The following is a 17,393-nucleotide window of genomic DNA, read 5'->3' as shown; positions in this document are numbered from 1 at the left end:
AAGCCTGCCACTTGGCCTTGATGACAGATCTCAAATTTGTTTTTGTATGGGACATCCCATGTGCCTCCACAGGTAGTGTGACCATTCTCTCAACTCTGAATTCAAGTTATTACTGCACAAACTCATAAATACTCCCATGTCATTTATCCCAATGTTTTCAGTTTTAAGACATTAAAGGTAGTTTATATGTTGTCTCATTTTATTTTCACTTCAACAGCCACCCAGTAAAAGATTCAAGTAATACCTAAAAGCCTGGGATCATCCGGATGCTAATAAAGCCACACTAGTACCCCAGGTCCTAGAGGAGGATAAACCCCTGGCATTAATAATCCACTTTTTATGGGGATCCAGTGCTGACTTTTAACTCTGGTTAAAAGAGTTAACCAGAGTTCTTTTGGTTTTAGCTCCTTTTTTTCAGTGATATTTTAAAAGAAATATCAAATTTTTAAGTTTTAATGAGTGAAGTATGGTCTTAATGAGGAAAGTATATGACTAGTTGAATCCCCTTGTGTATGGGACACTGGGCGCAGCATCTGAAGGCAGAGAGCCAGCTTCCTGTTCCAGCTCCCTGATGGGTTTCCCAAGACTGGGGCAGCCATGGATGAAGACACTGGTAACTGTGTTCAAGACAGGATTTTATCCACAGCCATAAATATTAAACCTTATTTTAGAGAGACAGATAACCTATTCGTGACTGATATAGTGCTTCATATGAAAAAATTGGGTTTTATGCTAACCCAGCTAGAAATCCATCACAAGAATGATTTTAAACTTTTATGAAAGGCAAAAACTTGTATCTTCTCCCAATATCTATTCCCTTCCTTCACAAGTTCTGAAAATTAGTATCTGTTGACTGTGGGATCCATGTTTTATGCCATTTTTAAAATAAGCCATAACTTCTGTGAGGAGTGAGTGGAGACATTCAAGAAGCACTTCCAGTTCAGAGGGAAATAGCTGAACATCATAAACTACCCTTCCCCAGAAACAAATGAAGATTAATGAAAAGCTGTCACCAGGTAAGGGAGGTCTTGGTTTCATGTCAGGAGAGAAAGAGAGTTATGTGTCCTTGAGATTCTGTCAGAAATCAGAGGAAGGTGTCCTGGGAGAAACACGGTTCCCTGCCACATTAGTCTGTCAGATCAGGGAGACGAGCCTCTGAACAATCACTATTTCATCCGCACAGGTAAACTAATTTCCCATAACTTGCAAATATAGCATCAACCCAGATGTGAGTGAATGAGAAACACTGATTATTGGCAAAACCCATAGATTAAACATGAAACCTTTCTAAAGCACTTGAGTTTGCCAACAACAATAATGACCTTTGTCATTATTTGGATTTCTTAAGGTTAAACATAGAACATAAAACAGAAATAGCTGAGAAGATAGGGTACTTTTATTTTTGCTGTTACTCTAAGTAAATTAAGAGTTTGGGGTTTTTTTTGATGTATTGTCAGTATTGTTTCACTAGACCCTTCCATTATGCTACCTCCATTATGGGGGAACACACATGCCACCTTCCCCACTGTTAATCTCCAGGACACTATTTTCTTAAATATACAAAGGAACTAAATTATTTTTTAAAAATTTATTGATTTTTAGAAAGAGAGAGATCAATTTGTTTTTCCACTTATGCATTCATTGATTGATTCTTGTGTGTGCCCTAACTGGGAATCAAACCCACAACCTTGGCATATTGGGATGACACGCTAACCAACTGAGCTACCCAGCCAGGGCCTAAGTTACCTTTTTAAAGGAGATAGATCTAGCAGTGAAAACCCACCACCTCAATCTTTACTAAGTGCCTTAGGCTGCTTAAATGAGCCTCCTCAGTTTGAACAGAAAAAAAAAAAAAAACCCTCTCAGGATGAATCTGGGCCAGTTTTTAAGTATGGGTAGAGTCAAGAAAGACAGATGTCCCCCTGCTCACTCATTCCACAGTGGCAGCCAGGATCAACCTGACATGTAGACTGAATGGAGCTGTACTTCTTAGAATAAATGAGGGAGACCAAACAGGTCACCATTCCCCAAAACTTCTCCCTTCTCATCCATCCTGAGGCCCAAAATGTTGGTGTTAGTGTGCTGGGTATTTTGAGCTGTAATGTGCATTGATTTGATAAACACTTAAAGAGGGAAAACTTCCATCTGGAGTGACCTGGGAGGATTATGTGGTGGGTGAACATGAATTTTCCAGTTGCCTATAGGGAGAGGAAGTTCTAAGAGAAGAGATTTGCAAATGTCCAGAGATGAGATGGAATCAACAGTGAGACCAAGTCAAAGAAGGCTTTGATACCAGATGATCAAGTAGGGGCTGAATATGCTGGACCAAGTGGAGATCAGAACCATGTGTAAGGAAGACAAATGTGGGGAAATGCAGAGTGGAATAAATGAATGGACAGGAATCAGAGGTAGGAAGAGTAATTAAGAAGTGACCATAAAATTTACCAAAAAGACAGAGAGAGAGGGGAGTGAGGAAGAGAGAGAACACCCACACTAGGGCCCTGCCCAGTAATGGAAAGGAAGAGACAGTTATGATGATGCAGTGGGATAAGAAATGATGGAAGGAGTATTTAAACATGCCAAGTCGGAGGTGCTGGCAGGACATCCCAGAGAAAATGGACCATCTGACTATATGATGGAAATAAGGACCCAAGGCCTAGAAGAGCTGATGATGAGGAGGAGACAACGGGAGCCGGTGGGCAGAAGCCAATTAGTTGAGTTCAAGGAGAGGGTGCTTCATCCCAAAGTCTCCTAAAGTCTCCCACTTAAGGAGCAGAAAATTCCAGAAGGAATGCATTGAAGCCCGTTCTAGCCATTAGCAAAAACTCTCTTACAGCTTGGCAGAGGTACCCGCCAATAAATCCATGAGTGACATCATGGTAGCTTTAAATAAGGAAAGCTGAGCCCAGAGCCCAGGTGCTGCTACAGGAGAGCAGCAATGGGTGAGTTGGACTGGGGGCCCTGGACAGCATGAGGGCACTGTGTTGTCCATCAGGGCCTAGGGCAGGAGGGGGCAGAGAGAACACCCTACAGAGGTGAGACAGGCTGCTTCACAGTTCTGTAGTGACCAGCCGGTGGCAGAGTGGTGGTGTAGGGGACAGAGAAAACTTAGGGTGGGGAGGCCTACCCACCCTTCAGGTCCCTGGCACCTCTACCCTTCCAGACTGAAAGGCTTTCTACTTCTGTAGAAAGAGAGAGTGTGGGCCTCTCTTACTCCTTCATGTAGATTAGTGAGGTCTCAGAAATTCTAACATTCTGGAGAGAATATTTGAGAACCATGTCCTCCAAGACACTTTCATTTCAATGTGAGACCCTAATTCCTGTCCCAGCTCCACTACTTGATTAGTCTTGCCCATGTCACATCCCACTAGGTGAAGTGCTTAGCTACTCAGGTATGTCTGTCCTGAGGAGCTAAGTAACCTTACTTTGAACAAAGAGCTTGGCATCTCTGGCCCTGAATGTCCTCAAATGTGCTGTGGGAGTCTATGACAAATGTGCTTTGTCATAGACAAAGGTCTGGTGACATAAAGGATGTGAAAGTACCTTGAAAACTGTCATTCACTGTTCAGATCCTCGTTGTAGTGTATTTGTGTGAAGTTCCCTGTCAGCCTTGAGAACTTAGAGAAAACAGTCCTGTAAGTGAGCTGCTTCATGGCTGAGCAGGGATGAGCAGAGACGAGCAGATATTTGCCTCCCCACCCTCCCCTCTGCCTTTTTCCAAGAGAACTGCTCTTTCCTTTTTTAGTGGAAAATGGTGTCTTTTTTTTCTCCCCTGCCAATTCAGTGGTTCACCTATTTTTTCCTCTAGCCCACCTTCCCTATTTGCATTATTAGACTAACAAACTGGAGAAAGTAAAACTAATCCTCCCCATTCCTGGCCCAGAGAGCACTTTCCTACCAAGACCTCCAGTCCCTCTGAGCTTGTGCCGTGAACTATGAGCAAGGCTCAGCCCTAAGGACAGTAGTGTCCCCGCAGCAGTGGTGGAGGGGACAGGAATGCCAGGTGGGATGTAACAGAGGAAAAGGCCTCTCTGGCATGGTTAGCAGGACAGCACCTCTCGCCATTTGATTGCCTTTCTTTCCTTTTTTTTTTTTTTTTTTTTTTTGGTCTAATTCAACTCTTTAGGTATTCCCACAATACCCTATATGGTACCTGTCATATAACAGGTCATTAAGACTCATAGATAGAGAGCAGGCTGTCAGCTGGGGGAGGGTTGGAGTGTAGAGGGATCAAGCAAAAAAAGAAAAAGATAGAAGACTGATGAACACAGACAATAGTACTGTGATTGCCAGGGTGAGGGGCGGGGGGGGGGGGCGGCGTGGAGGTGGAAGAGGCTATGGGGGGATAAATGGTAATGGAAAAAATAAAATAAAAACAAATAATAAATATGTGTCAAATAAGTGAAAAAAATGAGGAAATAAGTAGGAGGGAATCTTGATCCCAACCTGCACAGTTTTTGCTAGTGACAAAACAGCCTCGGTTGAGTAGGAAAACCCAGGTCAGTGGTGTGTGTGCGTCATGCTGCTGCAGTACCTGCACGAAGCTGTCCCTTCCCTTGAAACATCAGTGGGTACTAGAAAGTTGTGTGCCATTAGGATCTATTCTAAATGCTTGGAGCAGGCAGGGTGAGCTTAGTAAAGAAATATTTTTGTTAAAAAAAATACTGTCAATGGTAGTATGGTAAAACAGTAAACAAGCCTTAATGTATGTATCTTGTATGTGTAGATGTTTTTAAATTGGAAGTTTTATAAGATAAATTTTTAACTGTTACTCATAATGGATTTCATTGTTGTACCATTTATATTTTTATGTTCTAGGTCCTCCTGGTCCCAGGGGTCCAAAAGGTGACAGAGGACAGCAGGGCCCCCCTGGTCCCACTGGCAACAAGGGACAGAAAGGAGAGAAGGGGGAGCCTGGGCCACCTGGCCCTGCTGGTGAGAGGGGCCCAGTTGGGCCCATTGGCCCCCCTGGAGAGCGAGGTGGCAAAGGCTCCAAAGGCTCTCAGGGTGCCAAAGGCTCCCGTGGGTCCCCAGGGAAGCCAGGCCCTCAAGGTCCCAGTGGGGACCCAGGTCCGCCAGGCCCCCCAGGCAAGGATGGACTCCCTGGCCCCCAGGGCCCTCCCGGCTTCCAGGGACTACAGGGCACTGTGGGGGAGCCCGGGGTGCCTGGACCACGGGGGCTGCCAGGATTGCCCGGGGTGCCAGGCATGCCTGGCCCCAAGGGCCCTCCGGGTCCCCCAGGCCCATCAGGAGCAGCAGTGCCGCTGGCCCTGCAGAACGAGCCAACCACAGCACCTGAGGCCAATGGTAAGTCTGGGCAGTCTCTCCCTCCCTGGCACCAGGGGACAGGGCCAGTGTGTGTGCTTGTGGCTGGGCTGGCCCCAGTGTGCAGCTCCAGAACCCCCTACACCCCACTTGGTAGCAAAGGCTTCACACGGCGGGAGGCAGCATCACTCAGGCACATGCGTTTCTCTCTAAATTTAATTAGGATCTCTAGTCCTTGTTTATTTAGCTGAGTCCAGCCCTCAGGGACAAACACATCCCCAGAGGTTCCCTTCATGAAAGTCTAAGGATGGCCACTCCCAACCCATCCTGTCCCACTTTGTGCAGGTGGCACTGTCTGTTACTGAAGCCCAGATTTCATTTCTTTTGAAAAGGTATCATGGTAACTTCCAGTCTTTTCATAAATAAACCTGTGGTAAAACCATAAATGCTGGGTTTGCAACCAAGCCTATTTCTCTCTCCTTTGACCCACACCTGATTCCAGTTGATCTCGAGTCCCCTGGATTTCCTTCAGCACAGCTTGGGTCATCTTTGCCATTCCGTGAGCCTGACTGGGTTCTGGGTTCTCCTGTCTAGCTGTCTGTAGGTGCCCTGTGACTCCAGACTGACACTGAACATTTGTGCCTGCACCGCATTTTGTTGTTGTTTCTGTTATTTCTGTCATTGTAAAGACTCATCCAGATGTAGAGGAACGAAGACCCAGAGCAGATATTTTCCAGATTATGTAGTTTTAACTACTGTGTCCTCTGCAGTCCACTTCCCTGTACTGTCCTTGCTCCCAGCATGGCCATGAACGCCAGTCACGGGCTCCACACACGGACACAGGGGCTGCTGCTGGCCTGCAGGGGAAACAGGGCTGTGGCTGTGGCCTCATAAACACAGCTGAAGAAGGCATGGTACTTTCGTGTTTTGTTTTTAATCAGTGTTGTAAACCTTTGCATTCCTAGGCTGCCCGCCTCACTGGAAGAACTTCACAGACAAATGCTACTATTTTTCGGTTGAGAAAGAAATTTTTGAGGATGCAAAACTTTTCTGTGAAGATAAGTCTTCACATCTCGTCTTCATAAACACGAGAGAGGAACAGGTATGCTTGTAGCATACTTAGAGTTGGGGAAAACTATAATTTAGGGATAGTTTACATCTGGAAATTGCATGCTTATGAGGGAGTCAAAGATGTCAAGAATTCATGGTCATATAAACACAGAAGGCTGCATTATGGAGATTTGGGCTTTATCCAGTGATGAGAAGCATTCCTGGCATGGGAATTATATCTTCTTGCTTCCACCTGGAAGATTGCTCTATCAAGCCTGGAGACATGTGGCTCCTCCCGGCGGCTGTGGAGAGAGCAGTAATGCAGAAGAGAAACCTCCGGGCTGGCACCAGGCACCTGAGTAGAGGGTGGCAAAGAGGAATGAGAACTACAGGGCTGGAGTGGAGTGTAAGGGACCAGACATGGGGCCCCAGCAAGGTCAGGAAGAGCAGAAAAGGGGTAGAGCCCACGTGGGAAAACAATGATGACTACTCACTAGGCCTTTACTGTGTGCCAGGCACTGTGCAAGGTGTTTTCTGCTTTAAACCTTACAACAACCCTAGTGGGGCTATTATTATCCCTACTTTACAGATAAGAAAACTGAAGCTCCACAAGGTTTAAGTGATTTATTCATGGGGCAACAAGTAAATGTGGAGCTGAGCCTCAAAGTGAGGTCCATCTAGCAACAATGTCAATGGTCTTTCTTTGGTGCCACACTGTTCCAGTGACCTCCTTCCTTTTCTTAAGTATCTCTGGCAAGTACAGACCTGAAAACAGATGCTTCCCACAGTAGCTGACTGGGAATGAGCACACAGCCAGGTGCACGGGCTGTAGGATATACAGAGCTGGGCCCAATCCCAGCTCAGCCACTTATCTTTATTACGCAGGTTGTTATAAGGCCCAAAGACACGTTGCATGTGACACACTGGAGATGGCACCCGGCCCAGAGGAAAAGCTCAGCAGTGCCATAGCTGTTAGTGCTGTAGGAGAACACGGGAGGGCTGGGGGGTAGAAGCGGATGGAGCCTGGTTGAACTCATCGGGTGGTCTGGGTGATCTGGAGGAGTAAGAACATCACTGAAATATCACTTATGAGTTTGTAAGAGGAAAACTATCAGAGCCCCCAAACAGTACAAACAAAACAAGTACAATAAAAAAGAGAACAGCACCAACAGGGTAATGTGCTGACAAACATCCTCTTTTAAGTTGTCATTTTCTCCTAAATGTTAGAGGGGGAAGCCCCCTCACATCTGTTCTAAGAAATACTAATGCGCTGTCTCTGGTTTGCTGTTCAGCAATGGATAAAAAAACAGATGGTGGGGAGAGACAGCCACTGGATCGGCCTCACTGACTTGGAGCACGAAAATGAATGGAAGTGGCTGGATGGGACGACTCCAGAGTATAAGTGAGTGCTCAGAAAGTTCCAGATGGGTGGTCAGAATCTTGCTGTTCTGTTTTTCACCTTTTGCCTGACTCTCTACAATTTCTTTCTTAACAACTTTATATCCTAGACACTCCTCACACTGAGGTTCCTGTATTTCTATGAAGGGAAATTGTGGTTGGGAGTCTATATACTGTAAAGCAGGGTTTTTCCTTTTTCTTTTCACGGAGTGAATTTTTTTCATTTCTGTGGAAAAAAAAATGAGACTCATAAAACCACACAGTATGTACTTGTGGCTGAAACATTCTTTTTAAATGCTGCTATGAAGGAGAAGGAGGCCCCGACGACCTCAGGCACAGTCAGGGTTCACCCCAGCCAGGGTTCTGACACGGGCTGGGGAGCTCCCTTCCGGATGACACCATCCATGCCCTTAAGCTTGATGGGCTTCCGTCTAGAACGGGATTATAAACTACAAGTGTACAACTCTCCTACACATGGGAAGTTCAAGTGCATCACGAACAAAGGTGTTGGTGAGATAACCATCTCCTAAAGGTCTGAAGATTCCCTGTGTGGTCCGATGTGACCTCAGTTCTCTAAAGGTAGCAACAAAGAATGGAAGTGTGTCACAGTGTGTCTCAGAGCTCCTGGGGGCACAGAAGTCTGCACAAGCCTCCTCCTACCCCAGTGTCCATCATCCCTAATACTGCCCAAGGGTCTGAAATTTCACTTTTTCCTCCTCCTGCTTTGCTTCTGATGGATGTGAAAATATGCAATAAACTGTACCATATGGAGCAGAATTTATAAAAACCCACCTCTGAACCCTTTCCTTTCCTGGACACAGAGAAGACAGGCCTTGCAGAGGTGCCAGTAGGTAGGAGGGCACCTCAGCATCAGGAGCACCTCCCAAGCATGGAGGAGACCGCAGCATCTATGCACCAAGAGAGGGGAAAGCAAGGGTTTCAGGTCTCAGACAGTGTCTCGGGCATCGAGGCTGGACCTGCAGGAGTCAAGGAGCAGGAGGGGGTCAGAGTGGAGGGGCCACAGGCACATAGATTGACGAACAGGCTTCTCTGTACTTTTAAGTCCTTCATGTGAAAAGCAGACTTAGAAGATAGATGGATCAGAATAAGGCCATTTCCTTAAAAAAAAAAATTCTTCTAAAGAGTGACCAAAAGTCACAATGGAGCATTTGAAGATTTTAGGTCTGCTGAAGGTCAGACTGGCCCCAGGGCATTGGTATCAGCCTTCGGGCCTGAAAGACACCCTGTCTCCTCTGCTCTGCACCTGTCCATGGGGAGAGGGATCGACACTGCATCCTGGTCCCTGGGAACTGGGCCGTCAGCCAGAGGGAAGCACCCAGCATGGCACAGGTGCACTTCAGGAGGCTCAACATAGTTGAGCGCTGGCAGTGGAGGGCTGGAGGTGGGTATGGGAGGCAGAGATGAGTAAAGGAAAAGATAAATCTGTGACTTTGACAGTTAATAGTGCCAAAATCTTTTCTTTTTGTAAGGGAGTTGGAGGGGAGCTGAAAAAAGTAAAAGTCAGTCTCCACTTTTCTCACAGTCATAAATGCAAAAAAGGTCTGGATTAGACTCACTAAGAAATTCAATCTTAAGCCTTCCTCCAAGAAAAAAGAAATGAACTGGCTCATATGGAACGGATTGAGGAGAAACATTACTGTCTATGCCAGCTCTCCCAAGGTGGAACTTTTCCCCTCTTCTCCGGGCTCCAGCAGGAGTTACATGATTTAGGAGGAGAGCACCAGCATTGGTACCTGGGCCCTGAGAAGGATTACATCACCAGACGCCTTCCGGGGCGGGACTCTGTCTGCCCCCTGCCACAGCCACCCTGGAGCCTCCTGCAAGCTTGGCTCCTGTGTCAGCCACAGTGCAGACTGTGCTTCTCATTTTCCACCCAGAGGAATACATATACATGTAAAACCCCCCAGGATCAAATTTTAAAAGCAAGGATAAATTAGGCAGACATATTATGAGGCCTCAATAACTGAAGACTAATTCAGCTTGACATAGAATAATAAACATTGCACAAACGAGAAAGACAGCCAGTGCAGTGAGGGGAGAGAGCACATGCCCTGGAGTCGATCGATGGTCTGGGTTCCAGGCCTTGACCGCGCACTCAACAGCTGTGCGACCTTGTGTGGGTTACTCAACCATGTGAGCTCTCCATGTCCTCACATAAAAATGAATATTGTGAAAGGACCCACAGCGGTATGTGAATATTAAATAATATATATAAAGCACTTGGCCCATGGGAAGTGCTTAGGAAATGTCACCTGCTAGTATTGATATTATTAATGCTAATATTGTCATGATCCGAACTATTTTCATACTAGTCAGTAATTCCAGAATACTACTACTTAGCATTTATATATTGGTGTCCTGACTGAGATGCCTCACACAGTCTCTCAGATATCAAAATAAGTTTGCAAAGAAGAATGTTTTTGGCCAGGCCTTGGGAGAGGGCCTGGATGTCAGGCTCTCAGGGTCTCCCACCAGCGTGAGTCTCCCCAGGTACTTCTCCGTCTGTTCAGACTCACCTTTACCCTCCTCCTCTTTGTTTCTGTGGCCTCCAAGCACTGGTTCATCACCTTTCCTTTCCCCTGCCACAGATTTCCTTTCACTCTTTCTACACACACTCACACTCATAAGCCCTTGTGAAATTGTTTCAGGGTTTTGCCGTTACTGTTAAAGAGGTAGTAGACAAGGGGGAAAGGCTGTCTCCTTTGCCTCTTGTAAACTCTCCATGTTTTATGCTGATATCTGATTAAGGAAAGACAGTGCTGAAATAAATAAACAGAAAGTGACGGTCACATGGAGTGGATGCCAAAGGCTGAGGGCACTCACAGATCTGAACTAAGGTTTATTTCTGATAACGCATATGACCTGACTCACTGACTCTTAGGGCCAGCAGGGGAAAGGATGCATGAAAAACCATGTGCGATGTCTCAGAACAGGGCCTGAGACACGGTCTGCAATGCTTCAGGTCCACAAACCAATACAATTCCCAAAGAAAAACTGGTGGGCTAACATAAAATTGCCGATTGTATTTGACAGTTATGGACATGAGTTTTTAAAATCACCTGTCAACAAATCTCAGCACTAAAAAAAAAACAAAGATAAAACCTACAGTTCTTTTCAAGAAATGACAGCTGACCATCGTATACACACACACACACACACACACACACACACACACACACTGTCCTTATTTTTCCCCTTCCACCACAGGCCTTTGAAAACTTCATTCAGACCAGCACCAGCCCTCTGACTGGAGACTGGGATCCACTGGGCCCCAGCCCTGTGGTAACATTCAGTGAATTATCCTGGGGCATCCACTGTGAGCCAGCCTCCATGCTGGCCTGGAGGATCTTTTCCAGAGTGTGTGGGTAACAATACAAGTGACAGGTAGTATTCTTCCACTTATATAAGAAAATCTGATTTCCAAGACCACAATCCAGAAGACATATATAACAACCCCAAATGTGCACATAGGAAAGAACAGGGCTTCAAAGGAGATTTCAACATTCTCAGTAACTGATAGAACAAGCAGAAAAACCAGAAGGGATACAGTAGGCACTACCACCTAACTTGACTTCATGCACATTATGGAACATTTCATCCAACAATTATAAATATATACTCTTTTCAAGTGTTTCTGGTACATTCACCAAGATAAACTATATGCTGGACCCTCAAGTCTTAATAAATTTATTTTTTTAAGATTTTATTTACTTATTTTCTAGAAGGAGGGGAAGGGAGGGAGAAAAAGAAGGAGAGAAACATTGATGTGACAGAAAGACATAGATCGGTTGTCTCTCACAAAACCCCAATCAGGGACAAGCCTGCAACCCAGGCATGTTCCCTGACTGGGAATTGAACCTGAGACCTTTTGGTTTGTAGGACGATGCCCAACCCACTGAGCTACACCAGTCAGGGCAAGTCTCAATACATTTAAAAACAATGGAATTATACAGAGCATGTTCTCTGACCAAAACAAAATTAAATTAGAAATCAAGAACAAAAAGAATAGCTGGAAAATCCACAAATATTTGGAAATAAAAGGACACACATCTAAATAACCCATGGGCCAGAGAAAAAAAAATCACAAAGGAAACTTTCAAATGTTTCAAACAAAATGAAAACACAACATACAGGTTTTTTGGGATGCAGCTAAAACAGTGTTTAGAGAGCATTTATAGCTTTAAAACACTTGAAAAATTTTTTAGTTTCCAGCCAAGATGGAACCTTGTGTAGGTAGAAACACTTTGCTTCCTCGCACAACCGAAAGAAGGATAACAACCAATTTAAAACCAGTGAACAGCCAGAAGTGCCAGAAAATCAAGTTGACAACCAAGGAGTTAAAGAAACGTTCATCCAGACTGGTAGGAGGGACAGAGACAGGAGATGGGCGGCTGAGTGGACAGGACACACAGTAAGGCGGTAGACTGCATGGGTCAGGAGGGGCTGGCTGAACAGGAAACTAAAGATTCAAAACCTCTAGCTGTAAACTACTGCAGGGGTTACAACAGCAGGAGAAACTCCCAGTCTCGCAGGAGAGTTCATTGGAAAGTGAGGCTAGAGCAGAGCAAGCAAGGGACATTGTTCCCTCTCTAATCCATCCCCCACAGACAGTACTACAATGAAGCTAAGAGGGTTGCCCCCTCCCCACCCAGTGAATACCACCCCTTACAATGTAACAGGTACAAGACAAAGAACTATAGCCCAAATGAAAGAACAGATCAAAACTGTGTTCTCCAGAAAAAGAGCTAAACAATGAAGAGATAGACAACCTATCAGATGCAGAGTTTGAAACACTTGTAATCAGGATGCTCACAGGATGGATTGAGCTCAGTCACAAAATGAAGGAGGAAATGAAGGCTACCCAAAGTGAAATAGAGCAAAATATACAGGAAACCAACAGTGAAGGGAAGGAAACAGAGACTCAAATCAATGATTTGGGACAAAATGGAGAAATAAACATCCAACTGGAATAGAATGAAGAAACAAGAATCCAAAAAAATGAAGAGAGGCTTAGGAACCTATGGGACAACTTTAAATGTTCCAATATCCGAATCATAGGGGTGCCAGAAGGAGAAGAGGAAAAGCAAGAAATTAGAAGCTTATTTGAACAAATAGTGAAGGAGAACTTCCCCAATCTGGCAAAGGAAATAGACTTCCAGGGAGTCCAGGAAGCTCAGAGTCCCAAACAATTTGGATCTAAGGAGGAACCCACCAAGGCACATCATAATTAAGTTACCCAAGATTAAAGATAAGGAGAGAATCTTAAAAGCAGCAAGAAGAAAGGAGTTACCTACAAAGGAGTTCCCATAAGGCTACCAGCTAATTTTTCAAAAGAAACCTTACAGGCAAGAAGGGGCTGGAAAGAAGCATTTGAAGTCATGAAAGGCAAAGACCTACATCCAACATTACTCTATCCAGCAAAGCCATTATTTAGAATGGAAGGGCAAATAAGGCACTTCCCAGATAAGGTCAAGTTAAAGGATTTTATCATCACCAACCCCTTATATGAAATGTTAAAGGGACTTATCTAAGAAATAGAAGATCAAAAACTATGAACAGTACAATGACTGTTCATAGACAAACTCACAACTATCAACAACTGAGCCTAAAAAAACAAAAACTAAAACTAAGCAACTAACTAGAACAGGAACAGAACCAGAGAAATGGAGGTCACATGGAGGGTTCTCAGTGGGGAGGGGAAGAATGTAGGGGGAAAGGTACAGGGAATAATAAGCATAATTGGTAGGCTTAAGATAGGTGGGGGAAAGTTAAAAATAGTATAGGAAACAGAGAAGCCAAAGAACTTACATGTACGACCCATGGACATGAACTAAAGTGGCAGAGAGGATGCTGGCAGGTGGGGGATGAAGGGTGGAAGGGGATAAAGAGGAGAAAAAAAAATGGACAACTGTAATAGCATAATCAAAATATACTTATAAAAGAATATAAACAAATATTAGAAATAACATGGAGGTAGAATTTTAACAACTTATTGGTTATGTGATTCACAACTCTAATGCTCTCACTGAGCAATTCAGAATGCAATTAACCAAATTAAAGAATGACAGAGATACAGTCTCTCATCAAAGTCGAGCGAATATAAGGTCCGAAGAGGAGAAAGGGATAAGAAAGAATCTTGGTGGATTTGAAGCAATCAAACAAAATTTTCATGTTTTTATGTTTAAGTGAATCATTGTATATAGCCAGTAAATAATAGCTACAAAAAAATGAAAGAAAAAAGTTTTAAGTTGAAAATCAATGATCTAAGGTTCTACTTTCAGAGCATAAAAGAAGAACAAATTAACCACACAGTAAGTAGAAGGAAGAAAGCAATAAAGAATGGAAAGCAATGAAACAGAAGACAGACAAACCAGAGAGAATCAGTGAGCCAGGGACATGTCAGAGCTGATCTTTCTGCTCTTCATGGAATAAATGCAGGTCCATCATTTGACAGAGGTTGTCACTGTTACCAGAGGTCACCTGTTAGCACAGGGGAGTCAGACACGAGTGGGATGTGTAGACTCTGCCCGCTTGGTCAGAGCAGAACTGTGAGGTAGCATTTTAAGGCTTTGCCTGCCCACTTGGCTTGCAGCTGGCCACCTTAGATCACTGGAGATGTGATATTCTTCCTGAGGGTTTCCCAAAACACAATGAATCTGCTTTATTCTTGCCCACTTCTTGGTCCTCTGCACAGCACATCACTTGGTGGGAGTATGCTGTCAAGCTATGAGTAGTGGTTCTCACCTCCACATCACAAAGATAAAACATGGGTAGCCTTTCTATCCATATAGACTGTTCAATATAATATCATATACTGTGATTTTTAGACTAGAGAGACAGAATGGTGGGGCCCACAAGGGACCCCTCAGTGTCACCTCACTCAGTAGTCCATGCTTCATGTTGCCGTCAGAGTGGCACTGGCTTGGGCCGCAAGAGAGCAGTCTTCCACTGGACAGACCCCTAGAGTGGGAGAAAATTCTACAGCAAAAAAGTACTTCTCACTAGTAAGATTTTCCTGTTTTGAGCTCAGACTCTTACCAGCAGAAGTTTTTTGGCCATGAAGCCTCAGTCAATCTTGTGGTCAATGAGAAAGTTACTAAGTTGCGAGGTTGGAAGGGGCGAATCCCAAGAGTCAGATGTGTTCTGTCTCCATTAGGATCAGCCAGAATCCTAGGGAGGTGGGAAGGGGTGGTTGGCGGGCAGGGGGGAGGGGTCACACCCACAAGCTGATGTGCTTATGTGTTTCCAGCTCACTGGAACATTGAATCCAAATGCTTCCAAGGTCCCTGGTGCATTTACAATATGAGTGTGTTGCTACCCAACCACTTCTGTGACATGTGTATTATAATATGAGATTCCGGGATTTTCAGCCTAGGCCCCTGCCATTCTTTTCCCAAAAGCTGTCCATGAATGAATGAGCTTGTACTATTTAAGTTGTGTTTTGTCTCCAAATATGTGCATTCTATTTATCTAACATCTTCTGTTCTGTTTTATTACAAGCATGTAGACTGAGAGGGTTTCAACAAATCACTCCACGTGATTTTAGCTTTTCCAAAGGGATGCTTTGAGACTCAGGGTATTCAGTCTACAGGACAGATTGCCCTACAGCCTGGCTTCAGGACTCCACCACCCACCCACATGGGTCCCACCTCACTCATGCTGCTCACCTCCACAGAACTGCATTCTACTTTTTTCCTGAAGGAAATGCCTTGAGTCCTGTAGATGAAGAATTCCAATGACCTTGGGAAAGCAAATGGAGAATTGTGATAAGAAATTACCTGTGATATCAGTTATCTTTTTGTGTGGTCTATAAATCACTTTTATCTACTAAAAATGACAAGGAAATACAAAGCATAAATATTATACAGGTCTTCTATCAGAAATCATATTTACACAATTTCCCAATTAACTGAGAAATAAAAAATATCGAATGCCCCATCATTATACATTTAAGAATCACAGGTCTCGAATTTGGTTAACAAAATTGGAATCGAGCCCCCTTACATTACTGGCAGAAATAAGCAGAATGTACATCCACAAGAGCAAACTACCCAGGCATCATTGACATTTCCAGAGGGGTTCTGCAAGGTGGACAGAAATGTACAGAAAAGCATCCATGTGAAAGTAAACTGTTTATCCTTCCAACTTCTCTCTCTGGCATGACTGTGGCAGCGTGGGAGTTTTAATTCATTTCTTGCCCACTGCGTGAGTTCTGTGAGAGGGCCGGGGCTGTCAATTTGCCACACTGCTGTGTGCTATCACCGTGAACTATCCCTGACCCAGAGTAGGTGATCTGTGGGTGTCTCTTGTGTGAAAGTGTGAATGAATTACTATTTTTAACTCTTCCTCCTAACTGTCGCCCCATTTTTTACTCTCCTTAGTTGACAGTTTCACCGAAATTACCTTTTCATCACTAGTTTTATTTAAGTAAGGTCACTCATCATTTTTTTAATCCCCTTTAACTGTAAATTTCAAATGTCCTTTCACACTGCCCTCTGATTTTGTTGGCTTTATTGTCAAAGACGTAGGGCAATTGGGCTCTTAACCTCAGGTGGTCCTAGGTCACACGATGGCTGATGGAATAATGTCAGAGTTCATGGGAAATGCCTCCTGCTGCAGATGTTCTTTCAGACCCTCCACGTAAGACAAACTTGTCCTCTCAGGTAACCACAGGCTTCTGTGCAAGACCTGCTCCTTAGAGAACATTGACTTTCCAGTTCTGACTCTTGGAAGCACGTCTAACTTATTGCATGGAAACAGAATTAAGAACAGCAAACCCTGGCAAAGTGGTGATTTGAGCAGCAGCATCCAAGTTAACAAGCCCAAGTGAACTCATCCTAAATAAAACTTGTTTTTAAGAATCCGTCTTCCAAAAAAGGCAGTGAAATGCATGAGTCATTTTTAGTAAGATTAAATTACTATTTCTTTCTAAAACAATCAACCATCTACAATTTAACCAGACAGCCATAACCAAGTGTTTGTAATTATAGGTCCTTGTAAATGTGTATCAAGAGTCTCTCACTTTCTCTGCCTTTTTGACTTGTTACAGAAGCAAGGTATTGAAATACACAAAGATTCCTCTCTGGATTCTCACAAGAGTGGTGTGCATGTATCATATCCTCAGAGTGCATATAAATTCATACACAAATATTTACACACATGCCCAGAAGTCAGCATTGCCATACACACTGAACATTTTCGTTCATCAAACTGTGTAGAAGAAGGAATTACCCCCTTAGCATTGTGATCAAGCAGCTCAATGAGTTGGTTTCATTGTGACCAAGAAAACCTAGAGGGGAGATGCTGCAATACACACTATAGGCATACCTCGTTTCTAGAGCACACAATAAAGCAAGTCATAATCTTTTTGCTGGTGAAGGGTCTTGCCTTCAATTTGTAAACACACACACACACACACACACACACACAACACCTGGGAAGCATAATAAAACAAAGCACAATAAAATAAGGTACACTGTACTCTGCAATACAGCTAATTCTTATTCTAAATAAGAGTATGCATGGATTTTTAAACAATGCATTTTCATTCTAGGACAAATGACATGCTTCAGTTTTATTTTTCCTGTTTCCCCACTGCTTTGGGGCAAAGAAAGCTTCTACATGACTTTGAAAATAACACTCAATTTCTGTTTTGTTAA

General features: G+C 44.0%; 1 protein-coding gene and 1 long non-coding RNA gene across 2 annotated transcripts in view; one reads left to right on the top strand and one right to left on the bottom strand.

Moving 5' to 3' along the window:
* Window positions 1-17,393, top strand: part of COLEC12 (collectin subfamily member 12) — a 207,122-nt gene that overhangs the window by 175,407 nt on the left and 14,322 nt on the right. The window contains exons 6-8 of the mRNA XM_036009233.1: window positions 4,819-5,307; window positions 6,231-6,367; window positions 7,608-7,717. Coding sequence (XP_035865126.1) covers window positions 4,819-5,307; window positions 6,231-6,367; window positions 7,608-7,717 — 736 coding nt within the window. The remainder of the gene's footprint in view (window positions 1-4,818; window positions 5,308-6,230; window positions 6,368-7,607; window positions 7,718-17,393) is intronic.
* On the bottom strand, window positions 6,374-17,390 carry LOC118496704. Its single transcript, XR_004899263.1, has 4 exons — window positions 17,062-17,390; window positions 15,402-15,474; window positions 8,506-8,690; window positions 6,374-6,670 (listed from the first exon to the last, which is right to left on the bottom strand). It is a non-coding gene; the product is annotated as an uncharacterized LOC118496704 (long non-coding RNA).

This window comes from Phyllostomus discolor, chromosome 9 (assembly GCF_004126475.2).
Source record: "Phyllostomus discolor isolate MPI-MPIP mPhyDis1 chromosome 9, mPhyDis1.pri.v3, whole genome shotgun sequence".
NCBI classification, from domain to species: Eukaryota; Metazoa; Chordata; class Mammalia; order Chiroptera; family Phyllostomidae; genus Phyllostomus; species Phyllostomus discolor.
Note: the sequence above shows the minus strand (reverse complement) of the source record. Positions and strands in the feature narration are given on the sequence as shown.